The 13,929-nt window shown below is 38.7% G+C and overlaps 1 protein-coding gene across 1 annotated transcript in view; it reads left to right on the top strand.

Moving 5' to 3' along the window:
- The first annotated feature begins 152 nt into the window (after nt 1-152).
- The window catches only part of arfgef3 (ARFGEF family member 3), an 89,698-nt gene continuing 75,921 nt past the window's right edge, over nt 153-13,929 (top strand). Inside the window, exons 1-2 of the mRNA XM_084736302.1 lie at nt 153-654; nt 7,918-7,969. Coding sequence (XP_084592428.1) covers nt 570-654; nt 7,918-7,969 — 137 coding nt within the window. The 5' untranslated portion in view covers nt 153-569. The remainder of the gene's footprint in view (nt 655-7,917; nt 7,970-13,929) is intronic.

Raw genomic sequence — 13,929 nt, 5'->3', positions numbered from 1 at the left:
GCTCCCCCGCGGGGAAAGCGTGTAAATACTGTGTTGCCAGGTTGGGGAGAAATCCACCTTTCAGCGGACGCCTCTCCGTGGTGTATTCCTGGCGTGCACGCAGCGCCGTTTTGACGGATACACGGAAGCGGATCTGGACTGCGTGAGGAACGCAAGGATCAGCTGGAACGGATTTGAAAACACGGTAGTGCTGCTGAGGAACAAATGACTGACGAAGATGAGAGAAGGGCGTTGAATTTGGTTGAATTAATGGACAGCTGGATGGGTGACAGTTAATGATGATATTTTACTGGGTGTGTGTGATTTGTTGGAGGCAGTAGCGGTTTATTTCTGCACACAGCTCAGACGCTTCCTCCTTCCACCCTCGCAGGATTGACGGCTGGCCTGACATCATTGGCTGCTGGTCGGGAATGAATCATCATCATCGCCTTCATCACGGGGGTTCGGGGATGCTGTCACTGTCACTGCACCCTTAAAATACCACAGACGAACCCACACGTACACAAACCCGCCCAGTCCCGGCGTCGCTCTGAGATTACAAAGCCGTCTGCAGTCAGTTCGGAGCCAGCATGGAGGAAATCCTGCGAAAGCTGCAGAAAGACGCGTCCGGCCACAAGCACAAAGCTATCCGCGACGCCTGCGTCTACGCCTGCGGTGAGTGGACGGCAGCCTCCCCGGCCAGCCGGCTGCAGGAGGGGGGCTGAGGGATGTTGTTTTTTTTTGGGGGGGGGGGGTCTGCGATTGTGTTCACCTGCTAGCAGCTACTGTATTCCCTTAGGCCCTTATCAATTACGATTGTGTTGGAATATTACAAGAAAACACGACATCTTAAAGAAAATCTGTCTTTGTCTCAAGTTGGGGATTTATTTAAGGTGGACAGCTCCACAGACTGACACTGGGGTGGAGGGGGTTTCCATGTCCATGTGTTCCACCATCCAAAACAGGAGTAATAGCTGCACCTGCTGTTTTTAGGTAGGGGAGACTGGGGACGGTTGCAACACTTCTCTCAGTTTCTGAGAGGCTGTATGGACCGGATCTTTATATATTAAACTTACATCTGTCTGCTAATTATTAGAACTGCAACAATAATGGATTATTATTAAATTAACTTGCAACTATGTTGATGATTGATAGGTTCAAAAAGTATTTTTAAGAAAAAAAGTAAAAATTCTCTGATTTCAGCTTCTCAAGTGTAAATATTTTCTGGTTTCTTTGCTTCTTTTTGACAGTAAACTGAATATTTTTGGGTTGTGGACAAAACAAGACATTTGAAGAAGTCACGTTGGGCTTTGGCAAACAGTGATCAACATTTTTAGCATTCTTCAGACATTTTATAAAACAAACAACTAATCGATTAATCAAGAAAATAATCCACAGATTGATCGACAGTGAAAATAGTCATTAGTTGCAGCCCTAGCAATTACCCACACTGTACCACCAAAGATAATAATGTGTGACATTTTGTGCACAATATTTATTTGAATGGAAGAGGTCAGATGTTGCAACATGGATTTTTCTCATAGGATACAATAACTGTTGATTATTGTCTTTTAATGGCTGATATGATAAGGTAACCCATAATTTCATGTTTTTGTGTTTTAAAAATAAGTTCATATAACTTTGTTTATGCACGGATGAGGTTTGAAAAAAGTTTGAGATGTTGTGAGCAAAGATGGATGATTTAATATTCTACATCTCTGATTGAACCAAATCTGACTGACATCACTATTAAAACACAAACAAAAACAGTTCTGACTCTTGAGAAAAGTCACCAAAACTAATAATAAAGTAAGTAAATATACTATAAATGCTTTTACAGAGCATTTGCCTAAGAATTTAAATTAAATGCTTTGACAATCCATCAAATCAGATATCATTATAGTCAACATTTATTGGTTAATATATACTGATACCGATATAGCTGCATGGGCTAATAATTTATCAACCCTGATATTTATCCAGCATCCCTAATTGCAACATGCTAAATTTCAGTAATTAGGATAACTTTTGCTTGAATTGTTTTCCAATAATATAGAATTATTTAATAATATTTATTAAGTAACAATGAGTGAGTTTTGTTTGTTTATTCGTAGAACATAGGCCCACTTTGAGGCAATGCGCAGATGTTACAGATGCTATTCAATTTCTATATTTCAGGGTGAGACAGGAAGGATGGAACAATTTGCAATGCCACAAACTTTTATTAATTATGTATTTCTTTTTGGACAAAACTGCAACAATGACTTATTTATGCTGAAAATATTCATGTGGCCTGTTTTAATATGGGAACATAGCTTGGGGGCTGTTGCAACAACTTTGTGCAGCTGTCCACACTCTGTTAGCCACAACAACATGTGTTAGCTAGACACACTGACCTTGATGCATGCTAACCATGCCATGTAGTAGTCAACAAAGCAAGGTTTCAAAGACAGTAAGTTTTGATTAATTCATACAGAAGTTTAGTTCAGCTGAACAAAATTATTTTCATACCTGTTAAACAAGTTAAAAAAATAAAATAAAAGTGGCAGCAGATGTTGCCTGTGCTGTTTTCCCAGTGTGGAGAGCATGTGCAGTAGAAGCATCATCAAAGCATTTAATTTAAATTCTTAGGCAAATGCTCTGTAAAAGCATTTATAGTATATTTACTTACTTTATTATTAGTTTTTGGTGACTTTTCTCAAGAGTCAGAACTGTTTTTGTTTGTGTTTTAATAGTGATGTCAGTAAAATATTGCTGATTGGAAAAATAAAACTTGTTGCAACTGTCCCCGGCTGCAGCTGTCCCCAGTCTACCCTACTAATATGCACAGCTGAAAATGAAACTTGGTCATTTTCAGATCAAATCAGAGTAATTCAGACAGCTTCAATAATTCTATCTGATTGAGCAGCATCCATTTCTTAATGTGAAATAACTTCCATTAAAGAAAGTCAATTTTCCAGTGTTCAAGATTGCACATGAATGCACCAGACTTTTCTATCAGTTTACACTGTCAACTGCTCAGTTTACTGGGAGGCAGAATATCATTTTTCTTTAATGATTTGTTCCATCCATGGACAAACATTCCTTAAACAGCTTAAAAGGAGATTCATTTTCTTTCAGTTTATCTAAAACACAGCTCTTAATTCCCATGAATGTCCTCATCTCACGGCTAAATTTGATTTTAGGCCACAGAGAGTTTGTTTAAACGTGCCTAAAATTAAGTTTCTGAAATCTTTAATTATAAATTTAACAGCAGACCGAAAATGTATGAACAATAGAGGTCACAATGAGTTTAACATGCAGTTTTATCTCATGTAAACATGAATGGCATTTGAATGTATAGAGGGGGGAGACCGGGGGCAGTTGTAACAATGTTAGCATTTTTCTTCCTAACTCACAGACTACTTCAAATACATTAGTCATACATGTAAGAAACACATATGTGCACTAATTATTTATACAATTGATGTATTTTTGCTAATAAGGACGAGACTGTAATATTAAATATATTTCAAGAAGTCATAGTGTTACTGTTGCCCCCTTGCTGGTAGTTGGTGGAAATTATTTAAACACTGAAAAAAATAAGTCATATTAACCCATTGTATCCCAAAGAAAAGCACACTTCAAAGTAATCACCTAAGATTTTTTTACTATATGTTTCAAATTCTTTTAGATGTGAGACAAAGCTAAAGTCTATTTTTGCGTATATGGGCAACTATTCTAGCGGTAATTTTTAGGTAGATTTTAATTATTCGACCTGAGCTGAATAATTTTTACTTTTAAATGTGGTGAAATAAATTCATTTTTTGACAGAAAAGTAAGTCATTACGTACAAATCAGGTGCTTACATTGGGCCGTGTGGCTCAATCCTGCAGCCAATGCTAGCTAGCAACAACAATGTTAGCATAGGTTGTATATGTTCGTTAACCAATAGATAGAGATAAAATACTAAAAGTTTAAATTCATGGTCTTCTGACTTTAGACAGCAGTAGAAAAAATTACAAATATACAAATATGTTGAACACTGTCCCGTTACATTTTCCCACTGTTGCAACTGCCCCCGTTCTCCCCCATTTCATTAGTTGGTATTCAATAACTGCAATAACCTTAAGGTATGTATTTCAGTGTAATGTGGCCACAGAAATAATGATCATAGAGAATATAAAAAATAAGAAATATCATCATAATCATACTACTGAGTACCACAAAAATGCAGCTGTACATGAAGTACAGACCTCCGAGCTTTATGCATAATGTTAGGCAGCTGTGATAATAGCTCTCCTATTTCACAGGCAGTCATATAATGACATCATGCATAACACAGCTCTCTCAGTAGTGTTGTTTGTGCTTTTAAATTTTAAATATTAAAAGATCGGCATAGTCTTTTAGAAAGGAATGTAAGAGAAGACATAAGGCTGTCGATTTTTTTTTAAAACAGATCCGATCTCACAGTAAACTAATAGAGCCATAACAACATAGCGACAGTCATCAGTACTGACATTTTTGCTGACTCACTAGTCGTCCCTTACTACTGAAATGATTTGCTGTACCATGACTTAGAGTACCTTGCATGAAACCACAAAGAACCTTTCATAGAGAAAAGGAGATTTTGGGAGTTTGAGTGGAAACACTTTGCAAGTCTCATTACTGCGTGTCTGCACAGTTCGGTGCTTCCCTTTCCACAGAAGTTCTCTCCTCAGCGAGGCAGAAAAGCCCCTGAAACAGCATTCAGAACACCACACACTAAATTGGTCCAAAGCAGTCTCAAAGAAAATTTATGAAACACCATTTTTAAGTGGTTTCTGCTGACGTCAGCGGTGACATTATTAGCATTAATGGGCATGACGGGCCGGCCTGACCTTTCAGTGGCAGGTGGAACTCTGTGAGACAGCAGGTAGAGAGTGGGTTCACATTGTGCTGACGAAGGGACACACACACATATGCATTGACTTAATGCGCACACACACACTCTACTTGAGTACAGTCATTCTGTACTCAAGTAGAACTTCACTAATAAGGACCACACCATATGTTCTGTATAAAAGTAGTTTATTGGATGCTGACAGGATTTGCTGGAGATGGAAAGAGGGTCATGTGTGGAAGGATGGTAGTCATAGAAAGTGATGTAGGGATCGAGAAGAGGGATGAGGGATGAGGGGTTTGAAGGATGTGGGATGAGGGATGAGGGGTTTGAGGGATGAATGGGCAAGGTGAAGGATGAGAGGACTGAGGTGAAGGATGAGAGGACTGAGGTGAAGGACGAGAGGACTGAGGTGAAGGATGAGAGGATTGAGGTGAAGGATGAAGGGGTCAGTTTGTCACTGCAGGTGAATCTAGTAATAAATCTTCATTACAGATACTTTTGTGGGGAAAAAAGTACTAATTCAGCTGCTTTACTGCAGTAAAAGTGAACAAGTACAGGTTCTGAAATGTACTCAAAGTATAAAAGGAAGTCATCCTCTCAAGGACATCACTCCCAGCTGTCCTGTCCTCAGCCTGCCTCTTTTGTCTGTTTCATCTCGTTAACTCCTTTTTCCCTTGGTATGCGTTTTTTTTAATGCCTTGTTATGTCTTTTACATAGTTTTTAGCATTGTTGTTGTTTTTAGTATGTCTTTTTCATTTTGTTAGTTTTTTGTGTTGTTATGTCTGTTATGTATTTTTTCATCTTGTTATGAGTTTTTTTGTCTTGTTGTGTCTGTTGTGTTTGATATGTCTTTTTCGTCTTGGTACATTGTTTTTCCCTTGTTATGTCATTTACATATTTTTCTTTGTCTTGTTACTTTATTGTCTTGTTTTGTCTATTATATTGTTTTTCGTCTTGTTACATCTTCTGCATCTTATTTTTTTATCTTGTTCTTTTTCATCTTGTTACTTCTTTTCTGTCTTATGTCTGTCTAATTGACATGCACTGATGGACACACCAAGAACTTGTATTATCTATTTGTTATCATCCCATCCATTTAGGCTAAAGTTGGTCTTGATGTTTGAAGGTGGCACACAATGATGCAAAATGAAAATAATCATTTCCCTCAGATGCATCAAAACTAAAGTAATGAACTTTTTTTGAAGATGTAAGGGGTAGCATGCAGACCTTAGTTACACAGATGCAAGGTGTATGTTTAGGTTGAGGCCTCAGTGGTGAAAAACAGACAACATATCATACATTTCAGTTCTCTCTGTCCTCTGACTGATGTGGACTGACTGAGTGAAATCTGTCAAAGTGTCTCTAAAGCCAGTGGACTTCATCAGCCAATGAAATGTTCCACCAGCCGCCTTGAAATATCTGGAGACACGCCCGTGACATTAATCAATGTGCATCTCGCAGTTGTCTCTGAATGTGAAGGTGAACACCGCCTTCGACACACAGACACACACACACAGGGCACATGTATGGCAGTATGCAGTGCAAGGACAGGGCTTGAAACAGGTACGCAGCATGACAGTGTGTGCAGAGTAACAGGAGATTTATGCTGTGTTTTAGAGGTGTCAGCAAGTCTCATATTTCAAGGTTCTATGAGGAAAAATGCAGTACTGTGTGTCCCCTGTTAGTGGAAAGCATGAAGCCAAGGTGAAATATCTCAAGGTTTCTGAGACACAGTTATCTGAGGTCAGTTCAGTATGAAGATGAACTGTGTTCACTTTTAACAAGCTGTTATTACACACGTTTGACATTTGACTTTGTTAAAGCATAAGGCTGGAGTCACTCTGTATTTTATTTAATTCAGTCATTCTTACTGAAGACATAAAAGTGAATCACAACTTAAAGGTGCAGAAAGCTATTCTGGAGAAAGAGAGTTGATTGCATAGACTGTATAATAAGTAGTGGGGCGGAGCCTCTGTGATGTCACCCACAGGTTTCTGGGAAAAACTGTCAGCAAGGCTGAGCGACAGCGTCCTATCTATTTCATTATAATACATCTACAATGGCAGATGTGGCTGTTGCCTTCTTGGCAGTTCCAGGTTTGGATAATCACCAATGATGGCAGCCACGCCCTTAATTATGCATAATTAAAATAAGTTAGTTAAACAAGAGTTAAGCAAAAATTCAGCCTTCGTACAGTTGTCAGGAATGGGGAAATCAGCTATAAATTTGTTAACTTCTGCTGTAAAGTTGGACATTTTAATATGGGTCTGTCAAAATATTTGTTATTTCAACAATGATGAACAGTAATTGATTAATGGGTAGAGTAGTTTTTCATGCAAAAATGGTGGAAGATGCTGTTTTCAGCCTCTCAAATATGGAGATTTCCTGCTTTCTCCATTCATAATCATATATTGTAATTCAGATTGTCTTAGAGAAAACTAGACTTCTGCACCTCCTCTTGGCTCTGTTTTCAGGCTTTAGAAAATCTAGCTCCTGTCAGAAATCTTTGACCAATCACAGGTTGGTATAGAGTCAAATTCAGGTCGTCAAATACTGATACTTTGTTTTCTAAACTAAATTGACAGTTGACAATCTGGGAATGAGACTCAGCAATCAGCTCTCTTTGTCCAGAATGACTCACTGCACGTTTAAGTTGCTAAAACATCTGGTTTAACAGAGGAGTAGTGCAGGTGTCAGGGACTATTTTCAGTGATAAATTAATACAGAGTGGTTCTCTTGTGAGCATTTCAGCCAGCAGAAACTCTGACACCTGTGCGCTGGGTTGTCAAACATATATACATTTAAAATGCAGTTGTTAATTCATAGCCTTGGCCTCTGGTCACTGTTTTATCCTAATCAGTCAGCTGATATGTCAAATACTTGATGCTTATATTAACTTTTGTGTGAGGATTTTTCTTCAGGTAAAGAAAATCTCACTGGTCTCTCTGAGCTCCTCAAACTGAATACTTAACTATAAATCAATACTTTCTTTTGTTTTTTGTAAAGGTATTACAGCATATGTACCAGGTGTTATTAATCACTGTCTCTTTTTCTTTGTTGCATTCAATTACAGAAACCCTCGAGTCTCAGAATGGATCAGCCAAGATTTCCCCTTCACAACTTCGGTAAGTTAAATGACACATGTAGCTGCGTTTCAACTCCACTCAACTCATTTCACTTCACTTCAGCTCAAAGCTGAAACCTGTTGTAGTCGCTGCAACAAAAAACAACAAAGTTGAACAGAACTGAAACATTCAACAGACTGAAAATGTTCATTGCGTAGTAAAACAGTGTTCATACTGCAGAACCAACGGTGGCATGTCATGTGTTTCCAGGGTTTGTGCCTTTGTGTCTTTACTACAGGCAGTAGATAACTGATTATTAAACTGTTCCTCTCTGAGCCTCGTGGCTTGAACACCTCTGCTTTACACAGTGTGTATGATTTGAATGATTTTGAATGATCAAATCATTCTCAGGTTGATAATGCAAATATTGGACACTGAACACAGGCAGTGTGTCTTTACACAACAGTGTTAACACGTCACTCAGTTTAAACACAGTAGTAACTCATTCATCAGCCCTGTGACTTTGTGAAGCTTTAAAAAATGTAGTTGAGACTGTCAAAGAAGTGTTGATTCACAGTTTTTGGGGGAGACATTTATGATCAAACCTACACAACCTAATACTACATAAGGGTAATTGTTCAGATTTTTAAGGATTTTGGAAGAGTTTTGTTTTAAAAAGAAGCCGACAGGCTGAAACATGTTAGAGTGACTCTCCAAACACCCAAATATGTTTTTCCTGTATGAAGAAGATGCTGATCACAACAACAGTAGAGTACAGTAGAGCCAGGCAGATAAATCAGTCGGCCGATATTATCGGCTCAGTATTGACCTTCTGACAGCTAAATCTGTCTATATCTGTATTGGCGTATGTTGTCCAATATGTGCCAGTATGAAAGAAAGAATATTGCACAATATATTGGTATCTCCCTAATATCAGTATGAGCCACGAAAATCCAATATTGGTCGAGCTCTAGTTTACAGTAAATGTGGTCCCATTGTGGATGAACTAAAGATATATTAGAAGGAACTAGATAGTGAATGCAAAGATGGCGTCCATTCAGTCCTGGTGATGCCAAAAAAGTTTTCTTGTTTCTAGATTTACTTCTTACTGAATATTCATAGTAGGGTTTCCCCCCTTGCCCCACCTAGGCCTGTAGATTTTACATCGTGATGATGTCATCGTTTTTGATTTTTTTTTTTTTCAGCTCGAGGAAAGTTTTGCAAATACAAAACCTCCATGGATCAAAAATTCATAATAGAAAGAGACATAACTGACCTTCTTTCAAGGTGTTACAGACGTCTCTTTTATAATGGTGGACAATAGAGGAAAATGCTTTTTGGGCCAGTGGAGATTTTCTTGCTTCAATACCACAAGTGGCCACTGGGGAAAATTGGCAGCGAGGCTGAGCGGCAGTGCCCTGTGTGATTCTATTATAAATCTATGACATGAACATACCTCATAAAATAGAAACTCTAATAGAAAAGAAGAAGAGGCAATAAATCAAGACACAACTGGCTGTTAAACTGCAGTATTATGAAAGGCATTAATGTTTTGGATGGATTTTTTTCTGCAATATAAAAATAAAAAAAATTCTTGGAATTAATTTTAAAAATGTACAAAATGCATTTTATATGACACACAAACTAGGGTTTTTCCAATACATATCTTCTGTAACAAGTACCAGTCACTGGCATATATAGAAATGGACAACAGGAGAGCTCCAAAGCCAAGACATCTATATCGCCCCCTGGTGGCTGGCTGCAGTATAGGCAACATATCCCACCCCCTCCATGATAGCAGGAGGGACATGGGCCAAACTAAAACATCAAAATACATGTCAAATACATTTTTCTGAAAGATGGTTTCTGTCATTTTAGGTAGTTCTCATCAGGCTTATGGGTATTTTTCTGATCAGTTACAGTGAAAGATGGCAGCACTAGTATCTGGGATATTTGGGCTTCAGTTTTGTACAATGGGAGGAAGTGGAGACATGGCATCCATCTTTATGTCAATGGTGCCAATCAAGTTCCAGTGGCCTCTTTTTCCCAAATTAAAAATCTGTATCCCTCATTGCATAGAACACATTGGGATCATATTTATCTCAGGTAACATGAACCAAGGGATTCTGTGTCGGCAGCTCGCCATGATTTCATCAATGCAGCTGTTAGTGGAAATACTGAATTTTAAAAAGACATCGACAAAGAAACAGTTTGGAACTGTGGATCACATGTGGCCTTCAGTTGATGTACTTCATAAGGTTGAGATGTGCTCCAGTTGGAGAGTTGTGCAGCCCTGCCACAAACTATAGTTCATGGTTAACATGAGTTTTTGATCATATTAGATTTTACAGGTGTTCATCTTGTTGAGTTCAGCTGCTTTTATACTCATAACTATTAAACCATGCTGAGAAAATCAAACCGGACATCTACAAATGCAAACAGCTGTTCAGTGACTGGAGCCAAAAACCTGTGGCTCCAGTTCTGTGTGGCTGCCAGAAGCTGGGTTGGGAACTTAAAGGGATGTTTCGGCCTTTTTTTTAATGAGGTACTTATCTATAGTCAGTGTATTAACTACTGTAGATATTTGTTGACACGTCCCAGGAGTACTGGTGTAATCAAGACACCTAAAAAGTTTATATCAGTTTAATTGTTTATAAACATTTTCACCACTTTACCTTGTTGTCAGACAGCCTTTGTTGACTGGAAACTGATGAACAGTTATTCTGCACAGTTAAATACAATATTATTGAAATCCCAATATGAACAAGTGCAATATCCAAATTGCAGAACCAGAACCAAATCGCAAATTTTGTAAAAAGCAAAAACAGCATTATAATGAGGTACTGTGGTGCTGCAGAGATGATCTGGCTTAAAAATCCCATTCTCCAGATGAAAGAAAACATGTTTGTCTGAACAAATGTCACTAATATTCTTTTTTTTTTTTTTTTTTTAGTAAAAATGATCATTATAACGCAAACGAACATTTCCGTAATTGCAATCATAGTTTCAGTCAATTTCCTAATGTGACTTTTTTACAATATGATGCAGCCCTAGATTCTGGTCTGCAACTGTGACACCTGTGCTTTGCAAAGTAGAATTACTGCTTTTGCCAAAGGAGTCTAGTGGCTTTGGGGAGAGTGTTATTTGACTCATGTATTGGCAATTTCCTGTCAGAAAAGGCTGTCTGACAGAAAGGTGAAGTGGTGGCAAATATTCTAAATATAGTGTACATTTAAACTGATTTAGTTTTCTTTTCTTTAGGTTGGTCTTTTTAAATTTTCCTGCTCAAACTGTCCCCTGCAATAATTTTGCTTATCTTCCTACACCGGTACTTACATGAATATGAATAAAAGCTCATATGACCCCGCTTCAAAACATCCAAACTACACTGAACCTTTCAACGTCCAGTATTTCCTTTGCAAAACTCTTGTATCCTCCTCTTTCATTGTAGGAACACAGCAACAGATTTTGCATGTGTTGTCATGGAAATATTCCTGTGTCCGGGCAGTGAAACTCACTGTGTTTCTACCAGTGTTCTGGTTAAAAGGTTTTGAATGTATAAAGTGTAAAATGTAAAGTGGATGGAGAGCTGCTGCTGCTGCCGGTGGCCTCTGGATTGTAACGGAGGTTCCATAAATTCTGGCTGCTGTCGCAGCTCAACATGCCATCAATTATTCATTCAATAACCTCTATTGTTTTATTAGAGATTATTAGATTAAATATTGATGATCATGTCTGTGTAATGCAGTGTGGTGGTTCTCAGCCAGTGTGCTCCTCTTTCTCCACAAAAAAAAAGATTTCAAACCTCTTATTACAAAATGGACTCTTGAGCCAAGAGGACACCCACTCCTACAAACTGACTGACACAGCAGAACAGGACAGAACCATAGTTCTGTCTGCAGAATAGTGGCCATTAGAGGCCCTTGAATAAATAACTACTAGATGGAAAAAAGAGAAAATACATTTTTAATTTGAAAGGGAATGTTTTTATTCTGTCATTTGCAAAAGAATTGAATTTGGTAGTTTTATGGGCACTAGCTCAGTACTCATAGTGGGCTGACTTCTTGGCTCCTGGAAGTGCAACTTGCAGTGTTGTCGAGAAACACGCAGCCAATCAGCTTCACACTTGAAATTACACTCTCATGGGTCCTCAGAAATCAATTCCTGTTGGTCAAGGGTGACCCAGCTTGTATTGTAAAGACTGAGTTTCTCCTTGGTTGACACTGTATACATGGTTTTTGGTTTTTACTGTGAAATTTGTGCATAAACCCTGTACAAACTCCCTCTAGTCAGACAGACTCATACTGCCTTGTTGTGAACTGTCTCCACTGCACGGTGAATAAAAAAATCTGAACCACCGCAGATTTTGGACCTGAGAGAATTGTTTCTTCTATACCATCTATAGCAAAAGTGTAAGGCATACCAAAAATCTGAAAAAGTTACTTTTTATGGCTTGGTCCAGAGATGTCCTCTGCCAAATTTAGTGATGACTGCTCAAACTTTTGGACAAAGTTTGAAATGAATTCAATTTGAAATTCATCTGGACCAGCAGAATCCAGGAAAAAAAAAATGTTTCTGAGAATTCTGGTTCAGAAGTTCCAAGCCCAAAGGTAAACACCTGCCAAATGTGAAGTCAAGTGGATGAACAGTTGAGAGAACTGAAGCACTCTGTCTGTGTGCTGTTTCCTTTGGGTTTTTTGAGGTTGATACTCTATTTGAATGTTGTTTTCTTCTTGTTGTTTGCCTAACCCTAACCCTTTTTATTTGTTGCTCTCTACATGCGTCTGAACTCCCTGAAACTGCTGAGACCTGCTGGGCACTGTGCCAGCCGCGGCTCCTCGCAGCCCATTTGAACCAGTCTAGTTGTGACAGCTCGGAGCAGCCTGAGAGCTCAGAGATGAAGCCCCGTAGCCTCCTCTCAGCAGCAGAGCACAGAGACTCAACCAAGTACAAATAATGAGAGGGAGACAAAGAGCGCACAGAGCGTACAGCAGAGAACAAGACAAAGAACGATTGAAGAAACTGGGAAAAGAAATCAGCTTTGTGATTCAAACACAGTTGCTGGGTTACATAACCGACTCTGTCCTACAGTACACTGAAGATCTGGGACCAAAAAAGATGCGGTTACTGAGCCATTTTATTTTTAACTGAAAGGAGTTATTTTTATTTGTTGTGAATCCATAAATACATTTTTCTGAATGATGGGAGTTGACATATCCTGTAGCTCCCCATGTAATATCATCAATGACCATCAAGAATTAAAAGATTTTAAGGATGATAATAAAACATTAAATTAACAAGGAGCATTACCTTAAAAGTTCCTGCTTTATCTTTCTGTGGCCTTGGGTTAACTCAGTCTGCCCCGTGCTTCGGTGTCTCGGTCTGCAGAGTCCAGTTTTGAGATGTCTGAAAGTGACGTTGTCAGAAACTAATTGCATCAGCTTGTAGCATGTTATCACAGGTTCTCAGCCTGGGCGAGGCTCTAACAGCCCAAAGACACCGACTGCCTGACTGCATCTCGAGTCCCATCACGGTCAGCGGTGACATCTCTCTGTCTGTGAGGCTTGAGGCAGAAATAGCCTCACAAAGTCAGACTTGTCTTGTTAACGTTCTTGTTAACTCTCTTTTGTGCAATTTCCAACTTTACAGAACAGCTATCGGCATCTTTTTGTGGGTGATTGTTTTCATTGTTTCATTATTACTAGAAATCTGTTTAAAGATGCCCCCAATGAAAAACTCAAAACGTGTTTTTCTTATGTCCATGTCTCCTAAAATGTTGACTATACTGACTTGTATCTGTGCAGTTTATCACTAGAGAAGTGTTTTCACTGTGACTGTACTGAATGCTTCGAAGCTTCATTTGTTGTCACGGTCTTCAAACGGCAAAATGAGTATTTGACTGTTCATATGTGTATATACATTATTCATAGTCCATAAAGGAAGTTGTGATGGTGCGATCTCAACAGTTCACACAAATTCAAACAATCCCTGTGAATTCTGCGCAACCTCGCAGTTTTGTC

Source organism: Lutjanus erythropterus, chromosome 14, assembly GCF_056507025.1.
Source record: "Lutjanus erythropterus isolate fLutEry1 chromosome 14, fLutEry1.hap2, whole genome shotgun sequence".
NCBI lineage: Eukaryota > Metazoa > Chordata > Actinopteri > Lutjaniformes > Lutjanidae > Lutjanus > Lutjanus erythropterus.
Note: the sequence above shows the minus strand (reverse complement) of the source record. Positions and strands in the feature narration are given on the sequence as shown.